This window comes from Chlorocebus sabaeus, chromosome 10 (genome assembly GCF_047675955.1).
Source record: "Chlorocebus sabaeus isolate Y175 chromosome 10, mChlSab1.0.hap1, whole genome shotgun sequence".
Lineage (NCBI taxonomy): Eukaryota > Metazoa > Chordata > Mammalia > Primates > Cercopithecidae > Chlorocebus > Chlorocebus sabaeus.
Window position 1 is genome coordinate 47,577,295 of NC_132913.1, and position 25,290 is coordinate 47,602,584.

The 25,290-nt window shown below is 40.0% G+C and overlaps 1 protein-coding gene across 8 annotated transcripts in view; it reads right to left on the bottom strand.

The window, feature by feature from the left end:
• RBMS1 (RNA binding motif single stranded interacting protein 1) overlaps positions 1 to 25,290 on the bottom strand; it is a 217,182-nt gene that overhangs the window by 123,924 nt on the left and 67,968 nt on the right. For 2 of the 8 annotated variants that reach the window (XM_007965131.3, XM_073019755.1), the window contains exon 1: positions 11,736 to 11,904. The exons of 5 other annotated variants lie outside the window; for them this stretch is intronic. In XM_007965131.3, coding sequence (XP_007963322.1) covers positions 11,736 to 11,804 — 69 coding nt within the window. In that variant the 5' untranslated portion in view covers positions 11,805 to 11,904. Of the gene's footprint in view, positions 1 to 11,735; positions 11,908 to 25,290 lie in introns of those variants that run through there. One more of the 8 variants, XM_007965130.3, reaches the window with a different exon arrangement.

The window sequence follows — 25,290 nt, forward strand, 5'->3', positions numbered from 1 at the left end:
TTCTCATCACAAGGATTTTTGGCTAATGAACAAAATGATCACAATTTTCTTCCACGATTAAAACTGTAAGCTTTCCTTGACCCTTCCTCCAAAATCCTCTTTTGTATAAACTGACCTGTTAGGAGACACCCCAAGGAAGGAGGGAAGCATCCAGAGTACCTGTGCCAGGTAATGTGCCAAGTGCTGTCACCCAGATGATGTGATGTAATCATCTCAATAACACTGAGTAACTATTATCCCTGGTTTTGCTGCCAAGGAAATTAAGACCCAGAAAGTTTAAGAAATGCCCCTTCAAATGATACAGTTGGGAGCCACACCAACGTCCACCTTTTTTTCTTTAAAAGCAACCTGTGTTTTGAAATGGTTTGATGGTGAAATTTTTTTAACCCGACGTTGGCCATGTGGTTCAGTTGAAAAAAATTAACACTTTTATTTGGAATTGTGTGTCACGGTTGGTGGAATCCGTTTGAAATATGATTTGATTTATACAAATATTACAACAGTAGTTAGAGGGAGGTGTAATTTATACAAGAACCTCATCTTAATAATTATAACCACCTGAGTTCTTACTAGGTGCCAGACAGACCCATATGTACCATCTCATTTAATCCTCCAAACAAGTCCACAAGGTAAGGATCCCGGGACTACTCTACCTTCAAGGCTTTTACCTCAGAATTTCCTCTCTGAAGTAGCCTGTTTGTTTCACCACTCTCTCCCAGGGACTTTTTTTTTTTTTCTTTTTTTGAGACGAAGAAAGTCTCACTCTGTCGTCCAGGCTGGAGTGCGGTGGCCGGATCTCGGCTCACTGCAACCTCCGCCTACCGGGTTCAAGCAATTCTCCTGCCTCAGCCTCCTGAGTAGCTGGGATTACAGGCAGGCGCCACCAAGTCCAAATAATTTTTGTATTTTTAGTGGAGACGGGGTTTCACCATATTGGTCAGGTTGGTCTCGAACTCCTGACCTCGTGATCCGTCTGCCTCGGCCTCCCAAAGTGCTGGGATTACAGGCGTGAGCTACTGCGCCCAGCCGTGGGGAATGTCTACCTGCGCATGCACGTGGTACTCTCAGCACTCGCCTCCCAAAGTGCTGGGATTACAGGCGTGAGCTACTGCGCCCAGCCGTGGGGAATGTCTACCTGCGCATGCACGTGGTACTCTCAGCACGAGGTCTGGGGACTTCCCCTAGGCGGAAGGATCTTATCAGAATTTCCATGCCCCTCCCTATCCCAAAAGCTCATTGTCTTTCTTGATTTCATCTGTTTCCTTAGCCTTTTGTAACAGTGCTCTCAATTTTCACAGCACACTCATCTTACCAATGTCAAACCCTATATAAACCCATTATCCAGATGCTCTCCCTTACTTATTGCTGATGGAGGGTCAGGACACCACGCCAACTCATATTCCGAACTCCCATGAGTCCTTACTACTGCTTAAGTCATCCTTGCACTCATCTCTGTTTGAATGCTCACCAAATTCCCAAGAGCATTATTCCAAATCTTTTGTCATACTCCTTAAACTGAAAATCTCATCTTTTTTATTTTATAGAATCTGAACAGACAACTTGCTTCCTTACTGAATCCTAAGCTTTTATAAACAGGTGAGCTTCACCGGCCTTCCTGCCATGTCTAGCATAACCCACTTTCTCCTTCCTGTAATCACTGTCAGGAAGACCTCTAAGGAGCCCTTTCCTATAAGACTAATCCTGTCTCAACCTTTCATAAAAGTAAGCCCTATTTCCAAATATTCCCTCTTTTTTCTAGCACCTTGCTCTACCTACAAACACAGTCAGATGCTGAAATAATTTTGTCTCTAGGTTGTCACTTGAAATTTTCAGGGAAAAAACTCTCTCTTTGGCGTCTGATTTTCCTAAAGACACACCCTCTTCTTTCATTCACTCTTTAAACCCTTTGGAATGTGCTTCCCCCACCCCTGCCTCCACCCTCCTTTCCTGTCCACCACACACACAGGACTCCATTGAGACTTCTGTTTCAAAAGCTTACAAAGACGTCCCAATGGATATTTCCAATGGCCCTTTACTAGGCTTTTGTCTTTCTTGACCTCTTGGCAACATTTATTGGAGCTGACCACCTCTTCTTAAAACTCTGTTCTCCTTGGCTTCTGTGACACCTTCTGGATTCTCTCAGTTTTCTGCCACTTCTTTCCCCCTACTTTGCCTAAGGCTCCCCCCTACTCCTGCCCAGTATAGAATCTGTGCTCCCCGAAGTCTGTCCCATCTCTTGTCTTGACACATTCTCTCCTCGGAGTGCTTTAATCCATTCTCAGTGCTCCACCAATAGTCTAAGAAGTTTCTGTGCTTCTTCCTCAGAGCTCCAGTTCTCTAATTGCTTGCTAGCAATTTCTGCCTGGGATGGCAAGTGGGAAGAATAATGTGTAATTCACGTGGACAAGTTAAAATGGCCAAATCAAACTCACTGCCTTTCCCCAGAAATTCTTTTATTTTGGTAGGCTGAATAAACCACTCACCACTCTACCTGCCCATCTTCCATATTCCTTTGAGGTGGGAGATGTTTTAAATAACCAATATACTTGTTGGACTATAGAGGTGACTGTATAGTTATGAATGACATATATTACCAAGAATGAAATTTGCCATATAACAATGTGATTGAGACGATCCAGGACAAACACAAAAATCCATGCAGACATGTGGGCCAGCTTCTACTCTGACTTCAAGGTAATCTCAAGGGAGCGGTAAAGAAACACAACCATCTCCCCAACCAAAATAACTTCTTCAAGTGGTTTTCACTAGGGGGGTGGGATTAGTCATTTAGGCTGGATGATTCTTCCTTATGAGAAACTGACCTGGACACTGCAGGATATTATGCATCCCTGGTGTCTGGGCACTGAGTATCAGAATTCAACAATCCCTCTCCAATTTATTTTAACAGCATAATAATAATAATAAATAATAATAATAATAATAATAATGATGTAGAAAATCCCCGTAATAGAAAGGCTGGATTTTTCCTCATCACTGAACCCCAGAGCAAAAAAGGTTGCAGTAACTTTTCATTTTCCCAATCATTTAAGACTAGAAACCTACGATGGTCTATTCCCAAGATCTTCCCCTCCCCATCCAGTCAGCCACCAGCAAAATCTTGTCAATTCTTTCTACACAATATCTTGAATCCATTCTATTTAATACATTCACACTGCCACATTTCACGTCTTTATTTCAACTGAGACAATACCTTCTAAACTCAGACTCTGCTCTCACCAATTTAACAAGCTTGCTCCTATTGGCCTCTGTTCTTCAAACTCTACCCTGCAGTCAACCTAACCTGAACTACCCACTGCTTCCCTGATAAAGCCCATGTTTTCTATCTTCAAATCTTTGCTGAATCAATGTTCTTTTTACCTGAAATGTCACCTTCCATGATGCAACCAATTATCCTGTTTCCTGAGTTAGAAAGTTTGGTCAAGTCCTTCTCCCTCTCCTTCCAAATGCAGTCACGAAAACTTATGGAAGACACAGATCCCTCTGACAAATGGATGAAAGCTATGAATCTCTACCTAGGAAATAGCCAATGTATGCACATTTTGCATACAATTTTAAGGGCTTCCTGTATTTGAATATCTATAAATTTTGGTCACTCCTCCTGCCTACAATTTAACTGACTTCTTCTGGGTCCTCACCAGCGCTCAGCTGTTTTAACAACTAGCTAGCTGGCTTCCCTGTCCAGCTTCTCCCCTAATGTGCACCAGTGTCATCTCCCGCATGCCACCCGTTTACTTCGCAAGGATTCCTGTCTGCTTTTTTTAAAAAAACAATCACTTACACCTACAACTCAATTAATTATAACTCAATGTTTTTGAGCCCCTGTTAAACTTTCAGTTAAACAAAAGAACTATTCACTCTCTTAGAATTGGTCTGATACATTTAACATATAAAACTGAGAATACAAAGTAGAGCCAAAGTACTTTCTAGAATATCTGAATTGGTAGGGTTGGGTTGATCACAAATGGTCTTCCAAAAAGGTGATTTTTATAGGCAGTTCTCCAAAGAGGAGAGAGACAAAGAGATCTTATCTTAGAACAGAGAAAGAAAATGATGATAGGATTGATAACTAAGAAAAAAATTGGGAGATGTAAGAATCTGAGATAATTCAAAACAGTGAGGCTACATATTTGCTCCCAACATACACAGCACCAAAACAATGAGACTGGAACCCATTTTGTAAAGTGATACATCAACTAGCAAAGAAACGGACAAGGTAATAGTGCTTTGTTCTCTCTCAGCCCTACTTCCCCTTCCCTCTCTTCAGCACTCCCTCCTCCCCCTCTTGCTCTGGAGCTTTGCAGCCTCTGCAGTGCACACCTAAAACTCTCCAGACACACTGAAAACTCCCCTGGGTTATACGCTAACAACTGCTTCTACAATGCTGACATTATCCGTACCTTGTACTTCTTACAGAAATCCTTACTCTTCCATTATATATTAAAGAAGCCTCTAAAGAAGCCACACCTCCCACTGCACTGCCCTTTCAAAAAGCGAAAAGCTTGCACATGTATCCTGGAACTGGAAATAAAATAAAATTAAATTTAACAAACGAAAGAAAGAAAAGGAAAAATACAAACATATATATGACAAAAAAAAAAAGAAGCTAAGAGCCGAAAAGGAAGTTTGCAATGAAGACAATCGTATGTATTCATAATAAAATAAACCCAAAGGATTCCAACATAGGTAGGACAGTCTTTGTCTGTCATATTTAATATAGAAATTAAATATGGAGAAAATGTATCTGTCCACAAAACAGCTGTAAGTCAAATGAAACAGGTGAGTGTGATAATGCCTCCGTATTTAGAATATTTAGAATAGCTACTCTCCGGAAAAGTAATCTAGAATATGAAATTTCACATATATAGCTACGTTTCCCCCTCAGTAACTCATATAGATAAATTTGTGCCTTAAAAATGTTTTAAAAAGTACAGAGGCCTATTTAAAATATGTATAAAAATAGGAAAATTTTAAGTTATTAAGTATAAAAAGCATCTGTCAGAAATAAGTGATTTCTAAAAAGGTAGTAGAGGAGTTTGCAGGAAATAAAAATAATACATAAAGAATAGGAAAGGACCACCCGTCAAAACTCAGGCATTAGAAACAAGCAGCACCTTCATGCTTGATTGAAATTCTCAAAATGAATTCTTTGGGGTTTCACCACAATTTTGAGAAATTTAAAAAATACAATTTGTTAGGTTTTTTTTGTTTCGTTTTGTTTTTTTCACAGTCTTTTTCTTGATAACCAAAGGACTGCATGCTCATTGTAGGGGACAAGAGGGACTGGATGGTTGTAAAAAATGTAAAGGATCATAAAAAAGTCACTTGTGATTCTATAGCAGAGGAAGCCATTTATTAACATTTTGGCATATTTCCTTCCAGTTTTTAAAAATACATTTTTGAGACTGTATTGCATATACAATTGACAAACAAAAGATAATCTCTAGTTTACATTATTCTGTTATGAAATTCCATATGTTTAAATGAATAAAGCAGAGCCAACATCGATTTCTATTTAATTAGGGTACTGTTCTGCGTAACACCAAGTTTCTTGCTGCTGCTGCTGTTATAGTAAGTGCTAAATCCCAACAGTTATACTGATTTTTATTTTAGCCCAGGATTACATTTGCTCCATTTAATTCTTCTACCTTATCCTAATTCCAGGAAATGCTTTCTTCCTTTCCTCAGTGTATTCTATACTATTTTAAAGTTTACACCAAGATTTTAGAATGTGTTAAGCAAAGCATTCTGTACAGATGCGAGTTTAAAAACAAACACCCACTAAACACCTACAGATGTCCAAGGACCAAAAAAATGTTTATTTTTCTGAGTAATGCAAAGACAATATCTTTGAAAATCAAACATACAAACAAGACAAAGGAAAAAATTCAGGAAATAATCATGCATCTACTAATAATCACATCTGTTTTCCAGCAAATTAAAAAGTAGCATTTTTCACTGATAAGAACAATCAATGCTCTTTTTACCTTCCTAATATATCTGCATGAAATAAACAAGAAAGGATTGAAAGTTTTCCCCAGAGAGGAAGCAAATTCTGCTATCGAGAGCATAAACCATGACCAACTGTTTTAAAAATATGGTGGGATCCACTTTTCTACTTCTTGGTACTTTCTTTTTTTTAAAAAAAAAATGTGGTTAAGAATTTCATTTTCAACCTCAGGTCCTTACTCCTTTTTCAGGCTGCCTCTCATTCTAACACAGTCCATTCTTAGAGGCTGTAAACACGGTCCATTCTTAGGCGACCGTGTCAAGGTCTCCCTAGACCACACAGAAGTCTCCTAGGACCACCCGCTGTTGCTTGCTCTGTGGGGACATTAATAATAGCACCTTAGAAGGATTAACAACCACCACCCTGTGAAGTGGGCACTATTATCTTTACTTAGCAGAAACTCAGACTTAGGGAGGTTAAGTGAAAAAGCATACAAATGGTAGAGCCAGAACTTAAGCCATAGTCTTTCAATTAGGTAGAGTGCAGGCGGAAGCATGGACCAAATAGTTCAAGAAGGTAAGATGTGAAACGTGCATTGTTATCAGGGCCTAAGGAATATGCTAAGGGGCAAAATTTTCAGTGGAAAAAGTAAGAATAGTATGTCTTCTTATCATGATTTTTTTTATAACTAGTTTTAAAAAGTGAACTGGATTTCCCTGAGAGAGGGTTGCCAGATTTAGCAAATTTTAAAATGCAGTATGATGAAAATCTGGGACATACTTATACTAAAAAATTATTCACTGTTTATCTGAAATTCAAATTTAACTCAGTGTCTAGTATGTTATCTGTGAAAGTATTTATAAAACAAACAAAAAACACTAATACATTCAACAGCTACAATTCTCACATCTGAAATCTGGACACTCTGTGGGCCACATGTCTTTGGGAGGCCACGTAAAGAGAAGTGTAGTGAGGCCACAGCTGTTCTTGACAGGCTTTCCTTCTTTTTCCTAGTAGCAAACACAGCCCTTGACTCCAGGGACCTAGCTTTCACCAAGTAGGCCACTTAATGTCACTGCCTCGCAACTCCAGACCTTCTCTATATGGATGCTATGAAGATTAAATATGATTGAGGTTTATACATCCTTAAAATATTTATTTACTGGCTGAGTACTTTATAAATATATTCTCAGAAACCTAGATCAGATAGACTCTTAGCCTCCTGACCAAGAAAGGTCTCAAAAACAAAAGTACTACTAATATATGGTGAGCCCAGTTGACAGTAATCTCTGAAAATAAGGAAAAGCAAAACACTAGAAATATGTTCAAAACCTGAAGTGAACTATGGACCATGTAGTGAGATGCCAAAATGGGTCCCTAGTAGAAAAAGTGGACAATCATGATGAATTGTACAGTTTTCAAATGGTTATGTATGGGCAGATTTTAAAACATCATCATCATGACTCATAGATCCTACCTGATCACAAATACATAGAGATAACATAACATAAAAATGGGCCAAGACCTTTCTTACACACACCAATTTACCTTTCTGCTACTCTCTCCTAAACCTCCAATCTCTGTAGCTTGAAAACGTTTACTTTAAAACAACAACAACAAATTGGGACTGTTTCAGGCAGTGTTCATTTAAGTATCTTCTATGCACAAGTTTAATCTTCAAACTTTAACAAAACCCAATCTACTAAACACAAATTGCTGTGAACAGAAACTGCCTGAAGAGGATTAATCAACAGCTTTGTATGTCATCCTCTAAACAAGGCCAAACACTGAATCACTGTTGAATTCCTCACGTGCAGCTACACACAGTTAATCTTGAAGAAGGCAGTAAACTATGTAAATCTACTTAAACTGGGAAGATAAGTACTTCCCTCATCAAAAGTTAGCAACATTTAACAAGTACAACTATTGGAGGACAAGATCATTTGTAAAGAAAAAGAAATACACACACAGACATAAACATACATACCCAGGCAGGAGAATTTTGCATTCACTCCCCTACCTCCAAAACCCTGCTGGAAACCACTAAGACAACATACTATTCAGCAAAAAAGGCCTTCCTACATGCCATAATGTGCAGAAACCAAAGTATGGTTGGATTGTAACTTAACTACCTCAAGAAAGCAGTTCCAAAATGGAAGTAAGGAAACAGGAAGAGGAGTAGCTAATAAAAGAATTCAAGAAACAACACAAAGGAAAAATGAAAATACCAATTTTCTATATCTAAAAGCCTTTGAGTATAAATCACTTCTTTTGTTTTAAAACACACAAATATTTTCACAACTACAAAAGTCCTGATAAATGGTTTCATTTTGGTTTTTGGGTGCTCTTTTCATATAATCAGATAGGATTTGCTTAATGAACACCATATACTTCAAAGTCACAGTCAACAGTAATAGAACATACACATTTGTCCACTGAGACTTGAACCAATCATCTTTATCTAGATACTGCCTACTGGGTTATCACTCCATTCAAAAGCTTCTCACTTTGACCTGAGCTGAGCAGGTGTATTTCTAATGTGCTCACAGGCCTGTGAGGCAGGAAAATCCTGTTGATCCCAGATGATGCCAGAGATCAGTACTCCCTGATGCCCTGGCTACACTACGTGGGGGCAGGTGAGGGATGAGTACCAACCACCTCTGCTTTAACTGAAACTAGCTCACTCCTACACAGTCGGCCCTCCGTATAAAGAGGTTCTGCATCCGCCTACTGTGGATTAAAAATATTTCTGGGAAAAACAATAAAAATAGCAATAAAACAATTGGAAAATAATACAGTATAATAATTATTTACATAGCATCTACATTGTATCAGGTATTATAAGTAATCTAGAGATTAAAAAATACGAGAGGATGTACATAGGTTATATACAAATACTATGCAATTTTAGATCAGGAACTTGAACCATCCTGGAACCAATCTCCCTCGGATGCTGAGAGATGACTGTGTATGTAAAATGTAAAAAGCTTTAAGAGTTGTACAATCATTCAGTACAGCCATATTTTTATATCAATGCTGCTTCCAAACATCACAAACTTACCATCTGTATCATCCATTTACTTCATCATTCACCTAGCTCACAAGTTCTCCCTCCCCAAAAAGGTGGGAGGAATCCCTAAACTGGTCTTCTGAGATTAGAAGGGTGATGGGCAATGATGCAGATAAACTCTCTATGGGTTTCTATTGAGGTGTACATGTAGGCAGGCAGCTGTAGTGTGGTGGTTTGAAGGGAGTGATTGCCAGGGTTCAAATTCTGGCTCTGCACTTTGAGTTGTACAGACTTTGGGCAATTTGCTTAAATCTATGCCTCAGCGTTCTTAATTGTAAAATGGATATACTAATATTGCCTGCCTCATAGGACTTTCAAGATGACTAAATGAGTTAATCTGCCAAAAACATTCCGAACAGCAATCAGCAGGTAGTGAATGAAGTACTCAATGAAAGTTAGCTATTACTATTATGTATGTATAATGCAAGTGTGATTCCGAACCATTACAGTGTTTTTTCCAAAGGTGACGGTAAAGTATTCCTTACATTCCATTTTTCTTTTTTTCTTTGGGCAAATTATCTGAGATCAGCTCTAACAGTTGATTATGTATTTCTAGACTAAAATCAAACTGCATCACATACCTAAAATTTGCCAATTCCTTCATCAAAATGAACAAACTAATATGAACTGCAAGGTTGAAGCTTAACATCACAAAATCTTATAAAAAGCATTAATTAGACTTCCCATTTAGCCTAAGCCAGGATGAGATCACAAAGTCACTCATGGTAACCAGGTCCCCGCGCTGGAAGTGTGCTTTCCCAGTGAATGGCTAAATACTAACAAAAGAAACCTTTGACTCAAATACCACTGGTACCCAGGGTCTTGTGTCTGTATAATGCCTACACATTCATTTCTTTCTTTGCCTATAGAAAAAAAGAAAGTCTGTTTGTTTTTCTGATTCAGTCAGCCCTTTTAGTCTTTGAATCTAAGGAGAGCCCTGTGAAAAGAAGAGCATCTTATCAGCATGCTCCAGACCAGCAGGCTACCCTCCTTCACACACAAAACCTCCAGCCCCTCACAGCCAAAGGCCTCGCCCTCAGAGCCATTTCCCCATTTCAGAGCTAACACCCCGCCGGGTTTTGACAACAAATAAATGAATACACAAGGCCCTAACATAATTAGCCATCTTTTCAGGTAGAGTGAGGTGGGTGGGGGATGAGGGGTTGCAAGGGGAATGTTTATTGTAAATTGGTCGCATTTATGAAGTTGATGTAAGTGTACTGGATCCGAGAGCATTTCTTTTAAATGAAGCCACATGAAATGACTTCGAGATGCCTGCTTCGGAATCTTAACTATCTTAGCATATCCTTCAGCGGAGTCACATATGCAGATTTTATTTATTTAATTAAAGGAAAGAACTTCTTAACCCAGGTAAAAGTTCCATGGACTTCCACATCAAGGGCACACAGGCCACGGTGTGTGTACTGCCTCTTTAAAGGAAAGTTAACATAGAAAAGAACCAAAGACCAGAAGGCAGAAAACATTTCTTTTTGACACTACCAAAATACTTGCAAATATACTTATGCTAGGACACACACACACAAAAAGAATGACTCTGACAACAAGACCTAAACATAATCAATAATCCTGTAAACACCTAAAGGGAAGCCACCAGGCATCACTGTCATCGCTCGTGATCTTAAGAGAGCCACCGTCTGCATGGAAGGCTACAGTTCGCTTGTATCCTTACTGGGATAATAACTTAATTGATTTGTCTCAGTGGCTAAGGATGTAGACAAGAGATTTATTATGGAGGAAAAATATCTGCAATCCTGTTTTTGTTTTCTCAACAAGCATCTTGCCACTGACCTCTAAATCAGTTTAACCTTTTCTAAACAGACCTGCACATTTTTTAGATAATTTAAAGCCAGGTTTTGTTATTGCTGCTGCTGAAAGGCTCTGTGAGATGTATCACAACATGGCTTCAGTAACCTTCTTTTAAAAACAAAGATGAAAAATAAAACAAAAGGCCTCAACTATAAGCTTCCAGCTCCATTCCTTTTCCCGGCAAGGGACTGTCATCTAACCACTGAAGTGGCTTTGGAGTTCAATCTGTTAAAAAATGTATGAAACGGTATTAAAATAGGAAAGAGCATGTGTATGACTCAGGCATATCCAAGTATCTTCTGCAACTAGGATGTCACAGGATTTCCCTGTGCTACTGAAAACCTTGAGAAAGTGACAGTAGAAGTTCCTGTTTCTTTTTTTTTTTCTTTAAATGAGGGGGGCGCGCGCGAACAAACACACAGACACACACAGACACACACAGACACACACACACACACAGACACACGTCTTCCGGGTTTCCTACGAATCAGACAGGTTCTCTGAGGTTCCAAGCGAAGACTGCATACCAGCGAGACGACTTATTACCGTACTCCGCTACACACAAAGGTTTCGGGAAAACCCCAAACTTGTTGCAGAGCGGGTGAAGCCCCTGGCCCGGCGCGCTTCTGCCCTCGCCGCCTCTCCGCCCCTGCCCCTTCCTCCACTTCCCAACCTGCCCGGGCGGCGGCGGGGGAGAGGGCATCTCCCCTGCTCAGGTCGCCGGCCGAGCCGTCCCCGCGGGCCGCCTTCCTGGGAAACAAGGTCACCGCCCAGCTGGTCCCTCCGAGGAGGCGCGGAGCCCCCGGGCGCGGCCGCCTTTGTAACGCGGGGCTCGCCGGCCTCGGCGCGGCATCCCGGTCGCCGCCTCACCTGCTTGCGATAGGGCGTCCTGCAGTTGCTGCTGCCCCCGGGGTTGCCACTGCTGCTGGGGAAGATCATCGCTGCGGGCGGCGGGTGCGGGCGCCGGCGCGGGGCAGCCTCGCCGCGAGGGGGAGGGCGCAAGGAGGGGGCCGGCCGGGCCCGGGGCCGCGGCAGCTCTGGGAACTCCCTCTCGCCGCGCGGCGGCGGCCGGCGGGGGCTGCAGCTCCGCGCTGACTTCCCCTCCGCCCTCGACCTCCGCACTCGCCTAAAAGTGCGGCGCGGCGGCGGGCGAGACTCGAGCAGCTGGGGCAGCCGCCGCCCTGCGTGCCATGGACGGGTGTTCGCGCGCGGAGCTGGCGGCGTCGCCGACTCTCCCGGCGGCAGCGGAGGAGCAGCGCCGCCGCGTCCCCACCTACCGCGGCCTCAACCACCGCCCTGAGAGCGCGCCGGCCGGGGGCGGGGAGGCGGCCGCGCACCGCCTTGCGCCGCGCCCAGGCCCACCCGCGCCTCCCCGCCCGCCCGCTGGGCGCGGCGCCCGCCCGGCCCCCGCGCTCTCCCTCCCAGGCTCGGGGCCGGAGCCGGGGCCGGGCGGCCCGGGGAGCCGCCGGCGCCCCCGCTCTGGTGCAATGGTTGGGTCTGGCTCCCCGCATGCCTCACATTCCTCGGAGTAGCCAACCCCCCTCCTCTGTTCTTTTTCCCCCTCGGTTCTTTCCTAAGCACCAGCGGCACCTTTGCACCCCGGCTCGAAGCCCCTTTTAAGGGCGTCGCTTCGGGGACGACTCTGGCACCTGGGTCTTCCCTGTCTTCTTCACCTTCAAACTAGGCCCCCTCGCCACTCTTCAAGAAAAGGTGCGGACAATCACCCCTACTTCAACGAACACACGACCCTCCCTTCAAACCTCTGCACATCTCCATCCCCCGATTCACACGCTAAAATTTTAGCAAAGGAAACAGTTCTCCACTCCCCAGCCCCTTACCCAAATACGATCAGTAAAGTTTTGTTTTATTCCTAAGCCAGAGTTTACCAGCTTTCCTTCAAGATGATAATATCAAGGAACGAAAATCATTTAAGGGCATCGGTTTGGTAAACCTTTCTCCCTGAAAACTGGAACAGTGTAATCCTTCCTTATGTTAATTATTAGATGCGACACGAATGTGTTCTCTTCGAAGGACACAGAAACTCGGCAAAAAAAGAGACAAAGGGAGGAGGGACTTCCCTTTGTTTCCCGATGTAAATGACCTAAGGCTGCTCAAGCTGTCCCTTTTCTCGACCACCTTTCCGTGGAGGTATGAAGCCCCGAACCTGTGCAGTGCAGAAGGCCTCCACGGCAGCCCGGACTGGCAGAGCCTGCGGTCTCTGGATAAGCCACTGGGACGGGCTTGCCATCCTTCAAATTGGCCTGTTCCACGGTGACTTTTACCGAATACTATCGCCGCAGTAAATATTACAGAGTTCTTCCTTGGTTTCTGGTCTCTTAATACCTTCCTGGAAAGGCTCATCTGCCATGATAATGAAAAATCCTAACTTGTCTAAAAAGTGAAGGCGTATGCCTTCTGGCTTCCCTAAGGAAAACAGTGTCCCCTGTGGAAATGAAGTCTTCTGGCAAAGCTGTGGCCATTCAAAGGCATTTCTAGCTGCGAGGAACTGGAAAAAATATTCATCCTAGATATCCTGCTGGTGACTTAGTGAACCCCTTCCATACTCAGGCTCTTCCAACATTCCGCAGCCAGATAACTGGAAAGCCTCACCTATTAAAAATAACCGTATAAAACACACATGTAATTCCGAATTCTTTTCATTAAAAAAATAAAGCAAAGTAACTTATTCCGGGCACAGTACTAGGTGCACAATGGACAAGTAAGAACTTGCCAGACAAAATTCACATAAAAATCTGCCCTTTAAAGTGATTAAATATCAAACACAGTATAATGAGCATTCATTGAAAGTTGGTGTATCTGCTGGAACTATTTTCTGCTAGACAACTGTTTTGACTGCCCTTTTGCTGTCTCCTCTCACTAGGACCCTTTACTGCAAGTTATCAAGCACGAGTATAAAATAGAAGACGCTCATCAGAATGTTCAAGTCATAGTTTCTCTGAGAACTTACTGCTCAACACCCCAGCAGCTCAGAACTGTCATCTGTGCATCTATGGAAAAAATTCCCTGTACGACCTCAGTTGTCAAGAGTGGTCTCAGGAAACCACAATGTAAACCACAAAAGAACAGCACCGATTAATTTTTCTATGGCTGTACTCTAAGGTCATGATATTTTGGACGCTGTGCAGTCCAGAATGCTAAAATTTGATTGGATACACTCTGCAATAGTTTTATGGGGATAAGAAAAGTTTTTAAGTGATGATGAAATTTAAAGTAGAAAACTAAAAGAATTCTAATACTAAATACTAAGATATACTAAGAATACTAAAAGAATATTAAAAAGACTCTAAGGCTAGAGAAGGATATCTAAAAGCCAACAAAATGTATGTTCTGTAATGGTGAATGACATAAAAGGACAGAATATAAGGCATATAGGTTTAAAAAAACAATGCCCACCGGGGTTCGAAAGTTCCAAACTTAAGTAGGTGCTGTGTTCTTAAGTAAGTAGAGCATTACAAAGAGATAAGATAATCTACCCTCAACAAAATATAAAATGTAATGAAGTCACTCAAACACAAAGAATGCAACGTAAGGAAAAAATGTAACTATGAGACCCTGTATATAACATACACACTCAATTATTGATTATTCATAAGTGCTTAGTTGTAAGAGTGATTACAGGGACAGATCCCGGTGAGGTTCATCTGAAAACGTTCCTCAGCCTTTGAAACAAATACGTTCTAACACAGAGAAAGTAAGAAAACAGTCCAGAGAGACTCAAGTTATCATGGTAAAAACAGGGCTTTGGAAGAACCTGTCCTAGAGATGTTCATCCTCTTTATTTTTTTGAGAGGAAGTCTCGCTCAGTCACCAGGCTGGAGTGCAGTGGCGTGATCTCGGCTCAATGCAACCTCTGCCTCTGAGTTCAAGCGATTCTCCTGCCTCAGCCTCCCGAGTAGCTGGGCCTACAGGTGTGTACCACCACACCTGGCTAATTTTTGTATTTTTAGTAGAGATAGTGTTTTACTATGTTGGCCAGGATGGTCTCGACCTCTTGACCTCGTGATCTGCCTCCCACCTTGGCCTCCCAAAGTGCTGGGATTACAGGCCTGAGCCACCGCACCTGGCTGATGCTCATCTTCTTTCAAGGGAAACAGACTTTGCTGCCTGGGCTGCCCTATGTCTTCCTCCCTCACCTCACTCAGCTGATAGGTAAAGAAGCTGTGGGAATCTGATCCAAGGGCAACCCACAGGCCTGTGACCTATGACCGGGCTGGGACTAAAAAAAATGAGCAGGACCAATCCAATTCTCACCCTTGGGGATTTGATTCAGAAAACTCCAATGGCTGAACCAGTTACTAAGGGGGCAGAAACTGCAAGAGTGCCAGGGGTAGAGCTGAGGCCACAACAAGCCAAAACCATATGCAAGCTAAGGTTATGAGGAAGCAGAAACTATGAGTAAACAGGAAGCTTACTGGCAGCAGGCAGAGAGTACAGCATGCCAGGAGTGGGTGAGCACTTGGCGGTGAAATGATGGAGGGGGCTGTAGTCCCTAGAGCTGCTTTGGCTCTTAAGACTTACAACAGCCCCTCCACTTGTGTACTTAAAACACCCTTCCTTCTTCAGAGAGCTTAAAGGAATCTGGACTTTGCAATCCAAGGAACAGAATTAAAGCAGAACCAAGCAGATCTGGGTCCATATTTCAGCTTCCCACTTGTGCTCTGGGCAAGTTTGCTAACCTCTCCGAGTGCCAGACTCCTCACAAAATTGTCTTAAGTACAGTACATGGACAAAAGTGTCAAACTCAATAAATGGCCGTTGTTGTTATTGTTTTTCCAGGTTTTATCATGGTGGTGTGTAGATTTAAATGGTTGCACTGTGCAAATAACTGATGCTGAACATCAAAGAACAGGAGCAAGGGTAAAGCAAGAATTAATGACAAGCAAATTTAGGCAAGGGGAGGTCATTTTTTAAAAAAACTGTTAAATGGCTGAATGAATATGCTTTCTAAGATTCTGTATGCTGCAGATTTAACTTTAAAAGGAAAACGAAAGTCTAGAAAAAGGTCTTTTTCAAGAACCTAGGTGCACTGAAGTTTTTCTTCATCTGTTTTTGTCCAATTTCCTTCAAAGAAGTTATGTGTTGGAGAAGAGCCATTTTTGAATGAATAGGAAGACTGTGAGCAGTATCAGAGATCAGTCTCATAAGCCAGGAGGTATATTCCAACTAGGATAATAAGGATGGAGCCACCAGTACGTGCAGGAGCCTGCAATCTGAAATAGGAGATGACACACATAGGTAATAATGCCTTCTGCCACTTAAAAGAGCTCATATGCCTGAAATTTGAGAATTAAATCTGAAACACATTTGTCCCAAAGCAACAATTTTAAAATGAAATTTTCATTTTTAAACTTTTCACATCTCATTTAACTTTCACAACAACCTTTGAGGTTGGAAGGGTTATAAGCCTCAATGTACAGATGAAAGAAATAAAGTTAAGGCTGGATGGCCTATCCACAAAGCTAGTAAGCAAGTAGCAAACGGGTTAAAATCTAGACCTGGCTAGGGTTAAAAGATTTACTAAGTCTTGTACTCTCTAAAACTCTGTAATGCTCCATCTCAAAAAAAAAAGCCTTATAGATAATGCTTCAATTCCTAGGTGAGTACTTGTAAGCCATAGAGCACCCGAATTGCTTGCTGTACACTAATAATGCAAGGCAGTAAGTGATAAGTGCCAGGCAAGTGTTCTAGACAATCGTGTGTTATGGGAGTCCACAGCAGGGAGAGATCAATACAGAATATAACATGGGCGTGGGAAGCTCAACTGTATAAATGTTTTGTTTGAGGGATACTCAGAAAGAAGCATTGTGCAGATGATCAGAAAAACAGAACTACAGATAGAAGGCTGGAATGAGAGAGAATGCAGACTTGGGGCAATCACTGCTGAAATCATTGCTAATTGATGAACTTCCTAAAAGGGGCAGGTGAGGAGTCCTAGGGGACCTGACACCCTAATACACATATTACTGAGCCCCACACAAAACAGTAAGCTTTGAATGAAATTACTACAAAGAAAGTATGGTGGCAAAGCTAAGCTTTGAAAGAAGGGGAAAAAAATGGGGGCAGAGAAGATGTCCAATGAGATAAGAATAGAAGACCTCTATCAAGAAAAGAACTGACCTACAGCAGGTTCTATCCCTCTATTGTTGCTGAACCATTTCAAGCACCCATTTTTATTTGGGTTAAATTGAATGGTGAAAGGAATTAAGAGGAAAAATTCATTCAACACTGTATCAGACTGCAACCTTTAATGCATAAAATATAGCCACACAGTATAGGTTAGTATACGCAGTTCACACCAAAAAAACTATTTACATTTGAGAGTCTATGTATAAGAGCTCACAAAGCCTCTGGCTCCCAGCAAAACAGAAGAAAAAAAAAAAAAAAGAAAAAATATGGGGTCAGCAGATTCTTCAAATTTCTGTTCTTTCCTGGTACAAAATAGAGTTGATAAAGTACCCTATTTCTAAAGTAGCAGCAACATTTTCTATTATTTACTATTTTGCTTTTTCAAAAATCTGCAATTCTTATTCCAGACTTAAAAGCTCCCTAGACATGTATAAAAGTACATGTGTATAAAGCTGAAATAACTGTAATAAAATAAAACTATAGCTATAATCCTAGAAGGTATAGAGAACAATATAAACATAGCCATATTCTGATGAGTGCTACCAGAAGCCATAGTCTGATTATTCTGTCCTGGTTAACAAAACGGAATAAATGAGTTTTGTCCTACTGCTGCTTCCCTGCATGTAGTATTAAATAATAATAGCTGTCATTTATTGAGTAACTACTATATTTCAGGCACTTTCTAAGCACATTGCACACACACCCCAGGACAGAAGAATGACTATCCCATTTTACCAAAGAGAAAACTGAGTAACTTGCCCAAGGTCACAGATCCAATACATAGTAGAGTTGGGGTTTGATCTTGGGTCTCTTTGACTCCCAGAGTCCCCTGTCTCCAATAATATTAATAATGGTTATTATTACCATTAGCTATGGGTCAAGTCCAAACCCCACAGAGAAAAACTTACATGGTATTAAGAGCCACAGCTTGGGCATCAGAGCACCTGACCCTGAATCTTAACCATTTACCATCTGTGTGACATTGGGCAAGGCACTTATCCCTTCTAGGAGCCTCCATTTGCTCAGTTGTAAAAGCATATGGGTTTACATTGAATTTCCAGTCCACTGAATATAATGCAAACTTTCCAATATTTGAATATATTGTGAATAGTACAGGTATATATGCAGACCCAACCTAGCATCTAAATCTCATTTCACTGATGGTTGCTAAGGTGCAACTCCTCTCTTTAAACCAGTTTTTTTTTTTTTTTTTTTCCCTGGAATCATTGGTGGGACAGAGTTGGGAGAGAAGCAGAAAAATTTATCTTCTGGGATATTGTAGGATAGCTGAGATGGTGGTTAGGTGAAAGTTATTTGCAGAACCCTGAAGTGGAACCAAGTATTATTTTCCCTCAAAAAAGGGTGAGAGACCGTATTAGATATTAGCTATGTTATGAGATTCATAGATGCTTATTTTAAGTCAACTAAAATCCTAATCACCATTTACAACATCTCTCTATGAAGAAACATCCTCCAAATTTGAAACAAATAACTTACAAACATTTTGGGATCTAATCTGTTCATAAAATAGTTATTGCTCTACTCTTGCATGATAGTTAATAAAAATTCAAAGCTGACAGCAATTTTTGGTATAAGGGTTATCTATTAGTTTCTGTCCCTAAGTTTTTATATTTAAAAAAAGTGATTTAGGTAGCTAGCCCAACTAACCTGGGAGGTTGAGGCTGCAGTGAGCCGAGATCGCACCACTGCACTCCAGCCTGGGAGACAGAGCAAGGCTCTGTCTAAACAAACAAACAAACAAAAATCTGTAAAAACAGGTACATGGAGTCATATCCTTTTCAAAAATACAACATCTGAATAAAGGGCTATTTAAATGAAAAATTCAAGATTTTGCTTTTGTTTAAACAACAGTGAATTTGTAGCTATAGATCAAATTCCATAGCAAAATAAGTAAACTGCTTGGGGTACCAAGACAAAGAGAAGGTCCATTTTTTATATATTGTGAATGGCTGTTTTCCTAAATTGACTGGACAATGTCTCAATTTTCTATACTCTGATTGTGAAAATCTGGTATGGAGCTGTTATTCTCCATGCCTATTGTAAGCCTATAAAAATGTAAGTGCTTATTTTCAGAATATTTCGAGATAATTCAATGAATTTTCCATGAATTATAGTAAAACTCATAAATTATGACTAGTAAAACTCATAAATTTACCTAGAAAGATACTACTAGATAATCTCTGAAATTACAGTAGTAGAGCTGGAGTTTGATCTGGGGTCTCTCTGACTCCGAAGAGATGGAAGTAACATAATAACCTATGTATGTTAGCAAACTGTGGGGTAAAAGACAAGAGATGAGGTGAGGAAGGAGGGAACAGTGTGCTGGGAAAATTTCTAATCACATCCACCTCTTGCTATAGGACCTGGGAAGAGATAGAAAGTACTTAGGAAATTAAAAAAAAAAAAAAAATTGTGGAAAACTGGAGCCAAAATCTTTACATCATGGGAAACAAAATTGATTTGAACCTGGAATGACCATGTCCTTCACATGAGTGAAAATCCAACTTTAACAGCAAACTGTACCAGGGAAAACAAAACCCTCATGTAAGCTAAGAATGGCAAAAGGTTATTTGATAAGAAATTCCTAATTATCTGTAGGGAGAGGGTGCATAACCAATGTCTATCCAAAACCTAGGATGGATAGCACAAGTAAGGTTTTAAACCATTGAAAACACAGAAGGAAAGAAACAGTAAGTTTCCTTTCTCTTCAGTTGCTAAAATTACCATTAAATTAGGTCTATTTCACTTGAAGAGGAGGATGCTAGAATAATTAATGACGTCCTTTATGTAAATGAGAATGTTGAAAAGCCTTTCATTCTCCACTGAATTATAAAGGTTCAAACAAGAAGATATAGAATTACAAATGAATTTCTATTCAGTTGAATATGTATGAAGGCAAAGTTTCCAACATCAGGATATATAGTTAAGAGTACTGAAACAGGATATTTAAAGAGCTTATAAAAATTCCTCACCCCAAGTGTCTTTCAGAATGACTAGTTCTGGGTTATCTAGTATGTTTAACACATGGGGTGAACTGATGACAGACCTGTGGCAAATTGATACTCCCCAAGCGAAGCGAAGGCAAATGAGGAAATTCCAATGTTGCCCTGACAATGTGACTGATCATGACATCAGCGATTCCTAATTCCAAACTGTAAAGAACACTCCCAGAACGCTGACAACATATTAGCTACTCCCAGAACCACCCTTCCTTCACTTCCCAATCTAATGTCTGATCTAGTGGCAAATACAATATTTCAAACAAGGCATTATTATTAAGTGTTAAAATATGGTTAGATCCTTTTAAACTTGAGAAAGTGCCAGAAGAAGTAGATAACTTCTACAGACATTTACATTTTTCGGGGTTATTTACATTTTTTACATGTATAGACATAATGAATTCATAAAAATGTTACAATGTATAAAATGCTTCATTATGCATTATCTCATTAAAGTCTAGGGGAAGGAGGCAGGACAGGTATTATTACCACCTGCCCCCGCCCCGCCACCACTGCCCACCTTTTTTTGAACAGGTAGATACCCTCAGGTTGGTCAGGCAACTTGCCCTCTGACATGAAGCCCTAGAAATATAGAATTTCAGAGGTGGAAAGAATTATTAAGGGCCAGTCCTTGTAATTGCTATACAGTAGTCATTCAATAAATCTTTCAGCAATTGAATGAATGCTACTGTCTCTCCCTGGACACCTTGGCCAATAATAAATTCATTCCATCTATTCATATTCAGCCATATCTACTAGAAAACTTTGTTAAACAGCCTTGAAATCTGAAACCATCCATCATAGGTCTACCACAGGACTAGAATTGGTGTCTTCTATAGATTGTATAGTGCTTTTTCTCTGTATTCTGTACTGGTCAACTTATAAAAGTGCGAGCTAAGTTATCTTTTCTTGAGCTTTAAGAATCTTATAAGATTGCTTAGACAGTCTGTAAATCTCTAACAATTTAACTTAACCTAGTGTCCTGCACATAGTATGTTTTGTTGCAGGCATGAATGGATGAGGTAAAAGTTTTCTTGCGTGTGCACACACATACACACACACACAGAGCACAGAAATATTTTTCACCTTCTTTTCAAAACCATGAATATCTGAGTTAAAAAGAGTTGAATGTAAAAAATGTAGTGATGTAGTGATCAAATAAGAAAGAATATGCTTTATAAACTACATAGTGAATTTGCAACCTAATCTTTAGGTTACTTAAGATCATAGAGACTGTAAATAAATGTTGCATTTTGCAACTGTATGTGACTTACTTATTCAAGAAATGAGATTCTATGATCAAATAGTTTCTCTTGACTTCAACCATTAATTGTCAGAATAAATCTTCTCACTTTATTTTGTGGGTAAAAGAGAAGTATCACAGTCATCTCTCTGCAATCAGTGTCCTACAAATATTCAGATATAAACTGTAGGTCATGCAATCTAAGATGCCACTGATTGTGAGCTGCCTGAAAATTACTGAGATGTTAATTGACATTTGAAAAAAGTGGACTACAGTAATTAAAAGACACCATAACTTACAACCTGCATTTCAACTGCAGAGATGCTGAAATGTAAAAAAGGTAGGAGTCTTAGAATCTATAAAGTATGGCATACAGGAACATGAATACACAGCATGCAAATGCACATCCATGTCCTTTTTATTCATAACCTTGGCTTTAGAAATATATTTGTCAAACACTCATTTTTAACCTTCCTAAGAAGAACACAGAGCTAATAAGTTTTTACAAGTAAATGACTCATATGCTCAGTTTTTTCAAGATCTGACAGTGCGTCTTACAAGTAGTGGGCACAGTCTGCACGCATCAGAATGAGAAACTTTACCCTAATCTCACAAAGACATCCATCACAAAGGAACAAGCTGAGCTGTCTGCTTCCCTCCTCAGCTCTCTCTCTCCACAATCACGTCATTCTACTTAAAGTGTTTTTACATGTACAGTGCATTTATATAATAAGAAAGATGAAAGGGAGATGAACCTAAATCTATAGATATTTATCAGACTTCACCACTGTACACTTCTTGCTGTTACTGCTTTAAACTGTCAGTTGCAAACATAACTTGAGAACATGAATCCTGGACTGTTACTTCTTTGGCAAGTTTTAGTCAAACGCGTGCATATACACACACACACATACACTCCAAAGATCAGTCATCAGTACTGTTCTGGCACACGACAAGCCTCACAAATTTCCACCCTTTTACAGTACCTGGAGTGCCAGTTCTCAATCTTCCTGGGGCTTCAGATTGGAAAAGTAATTTTTACATAGATCAGGTAAATCAGATAAAAAGACATATATCTGAAATGATTATCACAGTCCTTAAAATTAATATGAAATTACAAAGTGAATCAAAAGCAATAACTTAACAGTTAAGGTGACCCAGTTATAGGAAAAGATGTAAATGATTCACATTTGGAACAACTATTAGGATCTGATACTTCATATCTGTTCAGGAACTGACTAGTTCCTTGCATTTCTTCTTCTTCCATATGTAGCATTCCTTTTAGTCACTTAATTGCTGGTGTGATGATAAAACCAACATGAAAAACTGAAACAAATTGGCCAATTTATGTATTGACTACAGGTTGATTAACCTGAGGCTTGGGGATTATCTACTAATTTCATTTATCTGTAATGTTGCCCTTGTTATAAAAGAAAATTATAACTGATCTCACCTTGAAAGTCGTCTAATAAGAATTATTAACATACCAAACCACTGATATACCCAAGTCTCTAACACAGCGCTTGGCACATATTAAGTGTTTGAATAGTGGTTCATGAATGTTGGAATGAATGAATAAGCAATACATTAAAAATGTATGCAAGTCCTATTCAAACAGATGTTATTATTCTATAAAGTTAAAACAAGCTTGTGACTTTGAAATACTTAAGAAATACTTAAGTAGGTTTGGAAATGATTCACTGTTATCTTGGGTGAGATAATTAACCATGGTTAATTCGGTGATAAATTTTACATTCTAATTTACTAGCCAAACTTCCCCTATATTAAAGAATATCATGTTAAGTTCTGTAATTTGTAATTTCTTGATTGATTTGAAAATATATTCTATTTTGGGGGGGTTCTTTTAAGAAGTCTTAGAATTCACTTAAGCTATTTGCTATGAACATTATTAAATATATCAGGCTAAAAAATATTGCAAATCACTATAGGAACTGTTTTCCCCTCTTTCTATGCCCGTCTGGCCCTTTATTTTAAAAATGAATCATAATTTAAGTTTTTAGTGACTGACAGATTTTTAAAGTAGGTGTATAAACTCTTTAAAAAAATTAATTTGTTTTAGTCCCATGTCTACTTCTAGGTGCATAAACTCTTGTAGTTCAAAATCATATCATTTGTTTCATTCTATCATTTAACATTTAAAAGGTTATATCAGTAAATAAGAATGGACAAAGTGCTGATAATTGCTGAAGTTTTTCTTTCCACCTTATTGTGTGTTTGAAAATGTCTGCAATTCAAGTATTTTTAGTGAATGTCAGTGTACTAAAAGACTTGTGAGATTGATTCAGAGGATCTCAGACAACCAAGGTAAACTGGTTCTTGGTGCCACAGCACCTAGGAAGTGACTACATAACCAGTTATAAGTTTTCTTTTAAATAACTACTTTATCTGCCCATTTTACCTTTTTCTCATGAATCTCTCCTAAAAAAGGAAATGGGGAAACAAAAACATTTAAAAAGTTGAAATATGAGACTACAGTCTGGGTAGTACGAAGGTTATAGTAAACCCATTGAGAAATGCCGCAAATCTGAGTGATGAAACAGATAGGAGGCTGCTAATTTCTACACTTGACAGTGAAAATACATGATTTTTAAATTAGTAGCTTAGCTGTAATTCAAACTGACTCTCTTTTCTTTCTCCATATCTTTTATGGAGTTTTCTCGAGCTTGAACTGCTGGAACTCTTCTGTTTTTCCCTCTGACTGGTCCTTATTTACTCCAAGTTGTTGTGTACCCTGTTTCCAAAATAATTTTTTTCTGGCCTCTTTGGCTGTATCACTCTACTTCCTAAAACTCCCACATCAAATGCAAATTTCTGAACAGCACTTGTAAAGCTCTCCACTTTCTAACTCCCTTGTCCCTTTACCTCTATTTCCAGCTACTATTTGTGTCTTGGCTGTCCATGAACTCACTCTTCTCTGGCTCTGAGCTTTGCCAGGAAACAGCCTCTGTTTTTCCATCAGCCAAACCACACTCATCCCTCCGTTTACTCTGTTGAAATCATGGCTTATGGTCTACCCCCTCTGAGGTTTTCCTACTCTCATCTATTTTCCAAGACCTCTTGCTACATTTTCTAAGGACGGTATTAAATGCCTAAATTAGGCCAACTCAGTGTCTTTACATTATCAACTCCTCTATTGAAGATATAATCACGGCCAAGATTTACCACGTACTCCCCATATGTACTCTATTGAAATGCAGCCTGCAAGAGTCAGCAAGTACCCGCTGACCTGGCTTCATTGTCAATGAGTAGTTCTCGGTCTCCTTTTCAGTCCAGCTCACCTGAGGATTATGATATATTCCCCTCAGTCACCGTGGCTCACTTCTACATGATTCTGAGCCAGAAATTATGAGGACACGTGCTCCCAACTTTACTGAAAATTATTGTTACAAAGAATTAACCAGAACATGGTCACAGGAACACAGAAAAGATAAGCATTAACCTCAGTACCCCCTACAACTTTCTGTGCTATAAAAAAAAGTTTTGCTGTCAGATACATAAAAATTATAGCTTCTTGAGCTAAGAAGATTTGGAAATGATTCACTGTTATCTCGGGTGAGCATTTATTTATTAAAACCCAAGATGGTACCACGATGTATTTTAGAATGACTAAAGCAATCAAGAATTACTTCCCCCGGATGGCACCACTTCTGTTGAAACTCCAGTGGTTGACCGTTCTGTCTTCCCCACACCAAGAGGCACCTGTCTCTTCCTTTTCCTCTTCAAGGTAAAGCAGGACAGCCCTTGAGATTCACTCTAACTCATTCTATCTGCTGTCATTTATAGTACTGAGCAGCAGACAAGGAATGGGCTTTCAAGAAGAACTACTGTGTCCAAAAGACAGTTCTACTATCTGTTAGCCACCTTCACCTAAATCTACTGTTCATTTGTAAAAAGCAAAAAGACAACAATATCTTCCTCACAGAGTTTTTGCAGGAAACAAAGCAGACACTTCAGTTTGTTATGTGACAAAGACATTTATTATCATTTATTTACC